The sequence below is a fragment of the Phodopus roborovskii genome, unplaced genomic scaffold, assembly GCF_943737965.1.
Source record: "Phodopus roborovskii unplaced genomic scaffold, PHOROB, whole genome shotgun sequence".
Classification (NCBI taxonomy): Eukaryota; Metazoa; Chordata; class Mammalia; order Rodentia; family Cricetidae; genus Phodopus; species Phodopus roborovskii.
The window spans coordinates 8,155,046-8,169,185 of NW_026126459.1; the positions used below are offsets into that span (position 1 = coordinate 8,155,046).

The window sequence follows — 14,140 nt, forward strand, 5'->3', positions numbered from 1 at the left end:
TCCCAAATATTGTCTATAAATGTTTGTTTTCATTTAAATGGACTTGGTTGTATAAAATAAATAAAAAAAAAAAACCACATTCAACGTATTCTCGTTCCTTGCAAGCAGTGCAAACACTACTGAGAGAGGAGACAGCAGAGAGAGCAGCATGGCATGGGAAAGACCAGGGTCACACCTACAAGACATGAAGTGTTTTATAGTGATCTGACGAGAACATAAATCAATAAAACAAGGGCGTGGCGACATGAGGGTAGAACCTAAAAATGAGGCAGAAAGTGATTCCACACACCCCAGGAGAACAGATAGGCCAGTTAGAAGCATCAGGGATAAGCTGGGCCATGCCAAGAGCCAGACTACAGGTGAAGGCATAGGATGGCCATGGGAAACAGCAGCAGAAAAACTGGAGATACGCTCGTAAGAGAATGCAGAGACTGTCCAACGTAAGGATCACTTGTACCCCTCATGCCCTAAACCTGGAAATTGCAAGACATATTAAAAATATATCAAACACTAAAAGCAGCAGCAATAACAACAACCTTGAACAATTGAGCTTACAGTAGAAAATGTACTTTGTTCTAGAAAATTGCTGTGGAAGGCTCAGTGATGAGGCATGCCCTGCTCTGCCGCTAAAACTTGCTACAAAGTTCTATAGACAGCTGAAAAAATCCAACTGTCACCAAGAAGGGGAAGCACGCACGCCTTGGACCTCACAGACACGGCCAGGCATCAGAGTTGGGAGCCTTCTGAAAGAGAAACTTATTCTCAGTTATTAATCCAGCCATGATGGAAACCCTGCTTCCTCGAGTTTCTTCATAGTTCCTATCCTGCTGATACCCCACCCCCCAAGTGACAGTACATTCTTGTAAAATGGTCTGTGAGCTAATCTTTGCAAGCACCCCCTGCCATCACTCATTTCTATCCAGTGCATGGGAAGATGCCAGGGCGAGGATGCCAGTGCTTGCTTCTTTATTTAATAATTTGTTTATTTTTACTTTATGTACATTGGTGTTTTGCCTGCATGTATGTCTGTGGATATCAGATCCTCTGGAACAGGTAGTACAGACAGTTGTGAGCTGCCATGTGGGTGCCGGGAATTGAACCTGGGTCCTCTGGAAGAGCAGCTGTCCAGGACCCAATGCTTGCTTCTGAGTGGTGGCATTGTTGTGGTGGCTTACTTCAGCCTTTGGCTTGTTTGCACTTGTCCAGTAAGGGCTACAGGGAATGAAAAGTGATGACGAAACCATGCTCAGCAGAATGCCTGGCACCCGTGTCCAAAGAGCTGAGTCCTGGGACCTGCTCCCAACAATCTGGGTTAGCAGAGCCAGCCTGAACAGCCACTCTTTGGCTTGCTGGGAAGGCAGCATCCGATGTCATAGATGTGCCCTGAAGGCATTTGTAGAGCTGCAATAAGACAAAACTGTACAATGAGGACAGGTGTTGAAGAAGCCAGTCATGGGAGTGGCCCTAAGTCAGGGGGCTGAGGAGAAGAATGACCAAGTGACCTGAGTGTCCAGTTATGAGCCTCAAACATTCTCCTCAAAGAAATGGGCCCCAGCTCTGTTCAGAACCTCCACCAGTTGGACAGCTCCAGGCCCCATGTTACTGAGGCTAAGATAAAGACTGTCACAGGAAAGCTTCCACTTCAAAGGCATGCATCCAAAGATCTAAGTTCTTCCTCATTTACGAAGCAGGCTTCACCATCTAAATTCTTTGAAGTTCAAAAGCAGCAGAAAGAGGAACAAACGACACCCAGAGGGCCTCAGGTAAGGACAGCCTGTGAGTTCAGTGTGTGCTCAACTCCACACACATTTCCCAGATGCACATGCTGCTGGGTGGGTCCTGTGACTCCCTTCGTTCCTCTCTCTCTCTCTTTGTGTGTGTGTGTGTGTGTGTGTGTGTGTGTGTGTGTGTGTGTGCAGGTGCCCATGTGAGAACAGATGCTCACAGAAACCAGAAGAGAGTACCAGGTCCTTTGGAGCAGGAGTTACAGGCTGATATGAGGCCCCTGACATGGGTTCTGAGAACAAAATTTGGATTCTCTGTAAGAGCAGTATGTGCCATTAATCACTGCTCATCCCCAGCCCTTTTCTTTTATCCAGCCCTCACATTATTCTTTTAAATAATGATACCATGGGTATCTCTGTAGTGGATGCATTTTGCCATACTGGGCTCTATTTCCTTAGATAAGAAAAGAAACATTAAAACCCTTAGTGATGAGTGTGGGAAGTTCTTACCTGGACTGGACAGTAAGTATCTGAAGTTCAAGTCATTGCTTACGCTGAGGTTCTTCAGGAAAGCATTGAAGTCCACCATGGAAGAGCCATTGATATTGTACTGTTTCAAGAACCTGCAATACAGATGTTCGCTGAAGCCAGAGCCACAAGTATGGACAGATGCGTGCTTATTACAAGATCTGCTTCCTACTGGTTGGGTACAGGACTGTAGTGTTTTCCTGACACAGCTCTAGCAAGAAGACCATGGGAAATACTGTTGTTGCAATTCTTAAATACAGATGTTTGGGACTGGGGAGATGGCTCAGTCCATACAGCACTGCTGTGCTAATGCAAGGACCAGAGTCCCATTCACAGAACCTACATGAAACAGACCAGCATGGGAGTGTCTCTGCTATCCCAGTGATGGGGAGGCGAAAGTAGGCAGACTCCTCCAGACACTGGCCAGCCAGTTTGTCCTCCTTGGGGCCAGTGAGAGGCCCTGTCTCAAGAAAACAAAAACAACAATGAAACAAAATGGGAAAAAAAAAAAAAAGAGGCAGGCAATCCCTGAGGGCAACATCCAAGGCTGTCCTTTAGTCTCCAATGCATATACACACCTACAGACCAAAAATGCAGACTCTTGAAGAAACACTTCATCACCTTGTAGAAGGGCACAGAGAGAGAATGAGACAGAATAACTAGGCCCCTTCTTGGGAACTTGGGAATGCCCCAGACATACTTCTTACACCAGAAGAAGGGAGGACACCAGATCCTAGGCCCAGGAGGCCACCTTTTCACTGGACAACAGAAACAACACTAGCTTTCTGTAGAAAGTATAGAGACAGGGATCTGGACAGTGAGCCAGCGAGAATCACATTGCTGTAACCAGAGTGTGAGGGGTGGGGGGATGCAAGCAGATCATTGTTTTAACTGACAGAAGCCTATCACCTCAGGAAACAGAAACCTCATCCCACAGAGACACATGGCCTCCAATCAGCAAATGGCCAGGGAGTCCAACTGTTCCTGGGGCATTTACGGTGTTTACATATAAAAAGACTTTTTCTGCTTGTTTTCAGACAGCTCAGACTGGCCTTGAATTTGCTATGCTCTAGCCTTGACCTCCAAGTTCTGGAGTTATAGGTATGGGACTATCACACCCAGCTTAGAACAAGAAAATTGAAAAACATGCAAAACACCTGTCTATCTCTAAAATACACTGAGATAAATAGGATGCTCTGGTTTTTAATGTGTTTGCTATTATTCAAATCTGTGTGTGATAAACATTTTTTAGATGATTTCTGGGTTACTACATTTCTAAAAAATTCACAGTTTTTAAATGTTTGGTTATATTCTCCCCATATGTGTTGGTTTCTATAATTACCTAGTTTCATGCTTTCCTCAAAATTTAGTAATTAATACTTAAAGTATTTGTTATTTTCTGGTTTCCAGATTGAGCAGAGAGTGCCATATATCTGTATCTGTTCCCCCCTTGTACCTCTCTCCCCACTTTGATGACGCTTCCTATTGTCCTGATAGGAAAACTTATCCAGAGAAAAGATGGCTGCCAGATGTTAACTAAGGAACTTTCTAAACAGACTCTGAGCCCTGATCCTGTGAAAACAGCCCAGAAGCTTGAGACCCGGGAAGCAATACCTGCCAGTGTCTTTCTAAGTCCCGCAAGGCTGATGGCCAGCACACTGTTCTAGCAAGGCAGGGGAAGCATGGTGAGCGGCTCACCCAGCACTGGAGACCTCCATGTGCAGCAGCCCAGCAGCCAGGGTCTGCTCACAGGAGAATGCTAGCTTGGGCTAAGGCTCTGGAATCCTATGCTCAGAAACTTGCATGCACACAGAGGACAGATGGAAGCCCACAGTAGTGCACCCTGGAGAAAAGATCATAGGGATGAAGAAGTCTGGCACTGAACAGAAAGGCAAGGGCTTTACACAGGGCCAGGGAGGTGGCTCAGTCTGTGAAATGTTTGCTGTGCAAGATGAGAACAAGAGTTTGATCCCTAGAACCCATCTTTAAAAAACAAACAAACAAAATACCAGCTGGGTGCAGTGGTACATACTATAATGCCAGAGCTGGGGAGGAGAGTCCTCAGAGCTCACTGGGTAATCCATCTACCCTAGTCAGAACGCAAGTTGGTCAGCTCCCAAGGAATGGCATGGCTGACCTCTGGCTTTCCTGTGCATGTGCACACACATGCATGTATACATGTGTGAACATAAACATACAATAAACAATTCTAAAGGTTTTCAAAGAAAGAACTTCAATGAAACTGTTCTTAAGACCCAGGGACTCAGATTCCAGGTGTCAAGGCTGGGATGGATACACAGCCTGCAGAAAGCAGCAGGCAGGTGGGGCTCACTGGAGGCTGAATTGAGGGAGAAAGGGATCCCAGTGAGCCTATGGGCCTTTCCAGCATCACCATGTGGGAAAGCCCCTTGGGGGCAATCCTGGCTCAGGCCAGCCTTCTGAGGTTTGCTTGACTACTGGGCTGCTCATCAATGACTTGACATAAATTTAGATTCAAATGCTTGGGCCTGGGGAAAGATGGAACATGGGATGGAGTGATCCAGGAAAAGAAGATCAGCATGTGGGATGCTAGATGGTGCTGGTTGGCGCTGATGAACCTGGTGGTAAGTTCATCTCTGACCTTGGGTTATGTATAGGCTGAGAGGTGTTCTGTGGGCAGACAACAACTGTCTACAAGTTGTAACCATATCCTGGGTCATCAATATTGTGAAACTGTCCAGTGAGATGAGCACCTGTCACATGCAAGCATATCACAGGCATGCCACATTATATCATGTCTTCATTCCCATGTTGTGCGGTGTGTTTCTCGGTGTTTATTCCATTTTCCACATGTGTGCATGCACATATGTGTGTGCTCATATGCTTTCATTGTGAGTGTATGCGTGCACAAACATGCTGGTGAATGTGGTTGGGTATGTATGGTGACACCAGAGGACAACTTCCTTGGCTATTGATCCTCATGTGCCATCCACTTGTCTTTGTTGTTTTGTTTTGTTGGTTGAAATAGTTCTCTCATAGGCCTGGGACTCATCAAGGAGGCAGAGCTGGCTAGCCTGTGAACACCAGAGATCCACCTGTTTCTACCTTGCAAACCCTGGGTTTACAAGCACATGCCACTACGTCCTACTGTTTTTCTTTTCTTTGATGTGGTTTCTGGGGATCAAGCTCAGGTCCTCATGCTAGCAAGGTAAGCATTCTGCCATCCCAGCCCACTCAACACCCATTTCTTTAACAGAAAACTGAATCCTGGAAACATCTTGGTGTTCCAGAATCAGGGAATGTCAAGCACAGCTTTGACTTCAGAGCCTAGCCCATCCCTACCAAACCTATTGCAGACCCTAAACAGAAGAAAGCTGCTAGACTGAACTATTAAAAACACATTGTGCATCCTGCTCCAAACTGCAGAGGGTGAAGTCAATACCAAAGCAGCCACAGGTGACAGTGTCTTGTGGGGCCTCAAGAAGGAAGGCACGATAACCCCTGCAGAAGCCAGCTCCTTTGAGTGTCTGTGTGGGTCTGCAGGAACCAATTCTATTGTGGGACATTGTTTGGGCTGTGCTGAGAAAATAGCATTGTTTCTGAGGCTTTAAAGCAATCTCGAATAAAAAATTTGTGGAGTTCTTTATTATTCAATACTTAAGAGATGGGGAAACAGACAGTAACTTTTTTTATAGATTTACTAGGTTGGAGACTGCAGTGCCAAACACAAGGTTTATTGTCAAATAAAAGCCTGCTTTGTTTCTGACGGCCTGTTTTAGAAGAGGGCTTCCTCCGCTCTGTAATTGCATGCACAAAATTATTTAATTTGTTTTGTTTGGATCTTATTCTGGACACTTTCCCAGCCAGAAAGGATGTAAAAATTAAAACATCTATTATGCCTTTTATATTCTGAGGTAGGTTATAAAGAGGAAGAAAGAAGAGCATATTCAAGAGTGGAATCTATTTTCTTCTTAAGGCTCTGGTTGTGAGCCCCAGCTGAGCTGCAGTCACATGCCCTCTGTGACACCTTGCTCTGGGGAAAGTCCCTCTACTGCCTGCATCCCTGACCTTCTTTAGGAGGTGTGTCAAAAGCCACAGTGACACCTCACAACAGCAGCCTGTAACTCCAGAGCAAAGCCATGCTCTTAGTCTCTGCAGAAACAATAAAGGGATGGTGCTTTGAGAGCAGCCTGAATGGTCCAAGCATTCCCGAGTCACTAGGACATGAGCCTAGGCCCACAAGTGGATGCCTGAAATCATGTGACACTGAACCATCTCTCTACATATGTACACATGTGTGTCTGTTTGTATTATGTATTATTTTTTTCCTGTTAATTCATAAGCATACTTAGACATTAACAAGAATACTTAAAGGGGGGACAAGATGCTACTCTATGATAGAAGGCATTCGGAATACATGAACTATTTATTTTAGGACTCTTTCACGGAGTACTTTTGGACCAGTGAACTGTGGGTAACTGACACCCCAGGAAATGGAGCTAAGGCCCAGGGCAGCCACTCTGCTTAGAGTTGGGCTGGGAAAGAGCAGGAGGAGAGCACCCTCTCAGCTGGGCATTCATAAAGAAGCACCACAGGGCCCTCCTCCAGTGCTTCTCACTTGGAACTCACGCAGGGCAGGAGACAAGCATCCTGAGTCTATACCTTGAGTGCCGTGGTGTAACCTGAGTCAGAGCAGGTGGTGACATCTGACAAGTGCCAGGAAGCAGATAAATGCTTTATGTGAGTCCCCATCCTCTGTCACAACCTGCTGTCCCAGGAATAATGTCCATAAAGGAGAAGGGTGTTGGAGTCATTGTGTGAGGAGGCAGAGCCCATAGTGGGCACCAACAGTGAATCTCTACACTGGCCTCTTCTCTTTGCCCCAGGCCTGGAGTCAAACTTGCTATGGATTGAAAACATACACAATGGGGACACTAAATAGAAAAGAGTGACAACAGGCAATGGGTTAGTCAGTATCCTGTGTTTAGATCTGAAAGACGTTTGGTCGTGCCTGCTCAAGGAGTAAGAGACACTAGGTCCCACTTTTGAGTTCACAGCCTTATGAATTTGGGAGAAATGTCCAAAATGAAGATGGAGGGAGGGACCCATCAACCTGCTTTCGTCATTTGACCCAGGCAGGCCCTGGCTGCATGGATCATCCCAGCCTCTCTGGCCTTGCCACTCACATCTCATACTCCTCATCCTTCATCTTCAGGCAGAATGTCTCCAGGACCCGTCTCAGCTCTTGGGACTGCACCTTGCCTGTGCTGTTGACATCGATGAGCTGGAAGGCTTTCTTCATGGTCTTCATGTTTCGGAAGATCTACATAATAAAGAGGGATTTTTGGAAGAGTCAAGAGGCCCTATCTGATCGTAAAATCGTAAAAACTCAAATGCTAACAAATTGTGTGGAAGCTTTTTTTTTTTTTTTTTTTTTTTTTTACTACTTCTTGTAAAATAATATGTTTTCAAAGATTCTCAGCAGTACACATTGCACAATGACATCTTTGGAAAAAAGAACACTTTGCATATATTGAGAGTTTGCAAGGCAATTGTCTCAGTAAATGGTCTTAGTAAGTTAAAAAAAAAACTCTTTTTAATGTAAAGCAGTAAGTCTCATACACAATTCATCCCTTTTTAGGGCTGTATGAAAAAAAAATCTTTTTTTTGTTAATTGATGCTGAAAAACTAGTCCTGGCATAGCTGGACTTGTGTGATTTTTGCTTTTCATGGCCATATGCGAACTATTTTTACTGCTAGCTAGAAAATCTGACGGTCTATTTCAACCTCCCAATTTTTTTTTTAAGATACCACAGAAAAGTTTTGCAATAATCTCTGAATTCAGCAAAGGAGAGTCACTGTGTGAGGTGTTTGGTAGGGAAAGAAGCAAGGGCGGGGAGCAGGTCTTCATCCAGTTAGACTTCTATGGGGCTCATTTGAGAACACATAGCCCTATTAGCAAGTGCTCCCATCCCACCAAATCTGCATTTTCAGATATAAAAACTGAGGTCCAAGGAGACCTGACTCAGCAGCATGCAGCTAGACAACACGGTGCCATCTTTCAGCTCCAGCCTGTCTTTTCGTGGCACTCCCCTGAAGGAAGGCTAGACATGCAAACACAGTGTCAGCAGAGGAAAACAGCAGCTGGGAGTGAGAGCCAGATACCAGGCGGGTAGAGGCATGGGCCTTCAGAGGAGCATAAACACTTCTGGTTAGTGTAGTCTGGGAGGCTTCCTGCAGGAGGTGGCATTGAGCTGGCAGGGGTGGGTGACCCCAGAGTGGGGACAGGAGGCACTGGCACAGTCGGGAGAGAGAGAAACGGTGAGAGGGCTGGATCCTAAGGGATCTGTTTTTACACTCACAGGAGCAGATCCAGCATGTCCGGCCTGGATTTAGCAAGCCTCAAAGAGTGGGGAGAACTGCTAGATAGCAGGTGGATTCCCTTTCCCTACATGTTCCTATGCTGTCCAAGGCTGACAGAACCTATCCATAGGACAATCTCTCTTGCAGCCTCCCCAGGGCAGCCATCTTCCATGAGGAGTCAGGACCTGGGTAGGGTGAGTGGTGTTCTGGAGCTGCTTCCAGCCCTTGCCTCTGCCTCACCCTGGCCACTTGTCCCTCCGCCTACTGCACCACCCCTCTAATTGTGTCACCAGACTCTCCTGCCAGGGCTATCTAAGCCCTGTGTGTCTATGCAAGACCATCCTCTGACGCCTGAGCTCACTTCCCGAAGCCATGGTTTCTACACAAGCTCTGTGCCATCTTTGTACCAACAGCCACTGACCCTGCAGATCAAGGTGCTTGCTCCCTTGGCCTTCTAGGGCCCCCACTTCCACTACCTAAAGCCCACCAGCCTTGCCCCACTCGGTCCCCTGCTTGCAATTCCAACCCTCTCCTCTGTGCCCTCACTCCCTATTCTTCCTCATCAGCACCCCTCCAATACATGACCCCCCTTCTCTCTACCTCCCCAACCTTGAGTGGATTCAGTCCATGGCCTATCCCATAGTTGTGTGTGTGTGTGTGGGGGGGGTATAGACAGTTGTGAGCCATCTGCTATGGGGACTGGGAATCAAACGCCAGTCCTCTCCGAGGACAGTGCATGTTCTTAATGGCTGAGCCATCTCTTCAGCCGCTCTCCCAGACTCTCCCAGGAGGCCTGATGTGCCTGGAGAGAAATGTACCAATAAGTGCTTCCTCTCCCCTTAACTCAGAACTCTCATTCCACCAGGATTGGGTACTGCATTATGATCCTTCTTTGCTGCCATAGTGCACACACGAGCGCACGCGCGCGCGCGCACACACACACACACACACACTCCCTTACACACATATTCCCTTACACACACATACCCTCTCTCTCTCTTACACACACACACACACAGAGAGAGAGAGAGAGAGAGCCACATATGCATACACACATTCCTATGCTCAGAATTGAACCCAAGACTTTGCATACGCTAGGCAAGGGTCCCCATGGAACCAATATCCAACCCCATTCCCACCTTCTTCACACTTTCCCAATCTTTATGTCGTATGTCCTGCCCCCTCCTTGCCAGGCTGGCTGTTTGCTTTATGGAGAATATAGCTGAGCCCAGATATGAATATCCAACACTTATCTGTTACATGCCAGGGACCCTCAGATTTGCCACGCTGGAGCAGCGCTTCCCACACCCTCCCACCCCGTGGATGGCAGATATACTGCCTTTTCTCTATACTCACTCACATCCAGCCCATCTGGATAGCCCCTCAGCACTTTCCTGCACTTCTAGAAGAATCCTTGGAAGCTCACAGGACCCTTGTTGTCTCTGTGGTCCCTCAGAACACATTAGCAACACTTCAGGAGAGCTCTCTCCCTGCTAGTCCTGGGGTCTAGGGTGCCATTGGGTGGAATGTTCATGCTCAGGAAACATGTGCGGGAATGAATGACGATCCTTCTTGCCTGCCTGGAAAAAAAGAAATATGCCGGGGAAGCCTTGTGGTCTAACTGCAAGGGCCTTCTCTGACCTATCAGGGATCTAATGGCTCTGGCCCAGTTAAAAGATGTAACCACGGCATTTGATTGCTGTCCATATGACAACCATCATAGGATCACTGACTGCCAATTGGAAAACCACATGCTGAATTCACCACAGCCCACGGTCTTCTAATAGCCAGAGCACATGAGTGACCCTGATTGGGGAAAGCACAGACTAGCCTGCACATCCACTCCATCCCTGAGTCTAAAGATGGAGCTCCAGATACCCACAGCAATTGCTCCCAGGGCCAAGAAGCACTGTAGCATCGTCTCTGCTGCTAAGTGCCTGTCCTCCTCTTCTGGGAACGCGGAGGAGGACAGGAGTGACACCCTGCTTTACAGCCCCATGGCAACCCATATGGGTCCCCTACATGGAGAGCCGCAAGCCGCAAGCCTGGCACAGAGCTCATGCCCACCTGAGGTACTTCTCCAAGTTTCCTATCACTTGTCAGACGCAAGTTTGGCATCAGCCACAGAAGCTACAGATGGTAAGGCTTAGTGAAGGCAACTGAGTGAGGGCCATGGTGAGCAGGACTGGTCAGGATGGGGTTGGAGAGAAGACCACAGGAACAAGAAAGCAAACAATGAGGGCCCAGCCCTACCCTGCCCCACCATTACACCTCCCCTGTCAGTGTTAGTGACTTGGAATTCCCACAAGCCAGGAGCATTTCTCTGTGCTGGAATACTACAAAACCCTTAATGATCCTGGCCTCTCTGTCTCCCTTCCTCTGCTCTAGCGGTGAGCCCACCCTCACCCTTGCTCACAATAGCAAGCAAATAAACACTTTCATAGCTCTGGTCTCTTCTGCTGGCTAGCTCCTGCCCAGCCCTCACTTGTGTCTTGGCCACACAGCATCTGCTCAGAGAGATGCCTGGGCATACCTTCAGCCTGTTTGACCACTTGCTTCATTTCTCTTTGCACCTGTATGGAAAATAGCCCTGCTCTAATCTGCAGTGGTACCCTTGGGACTCAGTACTGCCTGGGCTTTGCATGCTGTAACTGTTATCCAGAGAGACTTCCCCCGTCCTCTGCTGTCCAGTGAGGCAGGGATTGCTTCTCTGTTGCTGTGGGGAAATACTCTGATCCAAAGCTACTGAAGAAGGACACGGTTTATTTCAGTGTCTATTTCCGGGTCCCAGTCTACCACTGAGGGAAGTCGGGCAGGAACTGAAGCAGGAATCACAGAGGAAATCTGCTTACTGGCTTGCTCTTTGCTTATGTTCAGCTGCTTAAGGATGGTGCTGCTCACAGTGGGCTGGGTCCTCCCACAGCAGGTAGCAACTAAACACTCTCATAGACATAGTCAAAGCCCGATCTGATTCAGGAAACTCTTCAACTGATGTGCCCTCTTCCCAAGTGGCTCCAGGTATAAAAACTAACAAGGGAAGTCTGGTACCTTCTCCCCAGCTTTCCTAATTGCTCGTCTACCTTGGCAGTGTCCCCTGATGCTGACCTGGATATCCTGTGTAAATCTGGTCAGAATTAGATGAGTAGTCTCCCTTGAGGGAAGGAGGGCCATGTCCACTCCCTGTCTGACTATGCTGTCTGTTGTAGCCCTTCCCAAGGCCCTGGTGTCACACTGGGGAGGAGTAGATACTAGTTACAAAAAGAGGGGTTGCTACTCCTAGTTGCCCTGTTCAAAACCAGCACACTTCTCAGAGAGCAAGGTATGGACCTCATGCCTACCCCAACAGGTCAGCCTTCCTGATGTTTGCCTCTGTGCTGGTCTCCATTCCTAATGGAAACCTAACTTCCATGCAAGTATGTGAAACCACTGCTTGCCAACCAAGTTTACATATCTGAAAGCTAAAATTGGTTTTAGCAGTTTCAAATAGTTGGGGGAAAATCAAATAAAGAATCTATTGCATGTCATATGAAGTAATGTGAATTTCCAATTTCAGTGTCTACAAATAAATGTAAAGGATTCAGCCATGCCTACTCATTTACATATTGTTGGGGCTGATTTCCCTACCAGGACCCAGGCAGCAGGTTGGAAAGATCCTGGGGACACAAAGACCAGATCTACTCCATCCTCCCTGACCCTCTGCAGTATACGATCATTGGGCATTCTGCTCTCCCACCCACACATCCCTTGCAGACAACTGAACAGTGAAGGCATTTCAGGGGAGAAACATGCACAGAGAAGAAGTGCAGAGGATTTAAAGCAGATAGCTGACAGCCAGGTACTCCAGTGGCTGAGGCATGTGGAATAGGTGAAATGTCACAGGTTTGAGACCAGCTTGGGCTATGTACTGTCACAAAAACAAAACACATCAGTTTTGCCCCTTTGTGAGGGTTCGCATCTGTAATTGCAGCACTTGAGAGGTACAGCCAGGAGGATCAGGAGGTCAAGGGCTACAAAGACCCAAACACTGCTAGTTACAACAGGAGAGTACCTAACACAGAATTATGTGAGAGGCTTTTGCCAAGAAGCTGTCCTAAGCGTTTCTTTCCTGATCACCGCTTCATCCCCTGGGAACAGACCTCATCCCAGCTCCTCCTCAGCTCTCTGAGCCCTGTGTGAGGTGGGATACTGTCAAGAAGTCTTGAGTTTGTGCTGCTCCACCCAGCCCCGCACCATAACCCAGCATCGAAGTCTCTGAGCTCTTCTACCAGGAGAGAGGGCCCAGCATTCTGAAGTGTGTAGCTGTAAACCAAGATCCCTTAACCCAAATGTTAAAACAAAGCCTCTTTTCACACAGAAGTGAAGATGAGGAAATGACCACTAGATTTTTTTTTTTAAATAAAGGATCAGGATTTAAAGTTGCCCTGTGAAGCATTTAGATGACTTTTAAGAGGATCTCCCCTTTACAATCAGTCCAGGACCCAGCCCATGGGATGCTGCTGCCAATAGTCAAGGTAGGTCTTCCCACATCAATCCATTCTAGCTAGTATCTCATAGGCATGCCCAGAGCTTATCTCCCAGGTGATTCTAGATCCTATAAAACTGACAATAGTAACCATCCCAGATTGATGGAGGGGTGGATAGATTAGATAATGGCTAGTTGGCTGGCTGAACAGATAAATGATGGATGGGTAGTGGCTTGGATATATAGGTAAGTAGGTCTATAGGTAGATGGCATATATAGGTAAATAAGTTGGTAGGTGGATGGATGATGAATTACAGTTGGGTGATAAATGGATATGTGGGTAAGTAGGTAGATAGGTAGACTGAAGGATAATAGCTAGTTGGCTGGTGGATAAATATTGATAGATGGATTTGTGGATAGACTGATGAGTAATAGCTGACTGTATGGATGAATGGATATATAGGTGAATTGATGGCTTGGTTAACAAACTGTAGATTAGTAGATAATGGCTAGTTAGCTAGATGATAGACAGATGACAGATGTGGATGGATAAGAGTAGGTGGCTGGATGGCTGACTGTGTATGTATGTATGTACATACATATGTGTGGTTAGATAGGTAGACAGATGAACAGATGAATTTGTGGGTAGACTAATGGGTAATGACTAGTTGCCTGGCTGGCTGGCTGGCTGGATGGATGGATGGATGGTTGACTGGGTGGGTGGATAGGTGGATAGACTGATGGTAGTGGCTGGCTGACTAGATGGATGGGTGATGAATGGAGGATGGATGGATACACAGGCAGGTGGATATATGATGGATAGTGGCAAGTTGGCTGGCTAACTAGATAGATGGATGGTTGAGTGAGAGGATGGATGATGGGCAGCGATTGAAACACACATAAAGAATAACCTGGGTGATCTAAGGGAATCTTGTACAGATGGGCAGATCCCTGGAAGCAGGGTAGTCAGGCATCTCACTTCTGTTAGACTTGGGGACCTGCTCAGCATCCTCTTGGTAGAAGAACTGAGAGCAAGTCCAGTGAAGGGGTCGAATAATGCTGGCAGCCTCCCTGATGGTGGCAT

General features: G+C 47.1%; 1 protein-coding gene across 1 annotated transcript in view; it reads right to left on the minus strand.

Moving 5' to 3' along the window:
• The window catches only part of Efcab6 (EF-hand calcium binding domain 6), a 170,281-nt gene that overhangs the window by 119,082 nt on the left and 37,059 nt on the right, over positions 1 to 14,140 (minus strand). The window contains exons 5-6 of the mRNA XM_051189518.1: positions 7,418 to 7,554; positions 2,235 to 2,347 (exon numbers count right to left, since the gene is read on the minus strand). Of these exons, the coding sequence (XP_051045475.1) occupies positions 2,235 to 2,347; positions 7,418 to 7,554 (250 nt within the window). The remainder of the gene's footprint in view (positions 1 to 2,234; positions 2,348 to 7,417; positions 7,555 to 14,140) is intronic.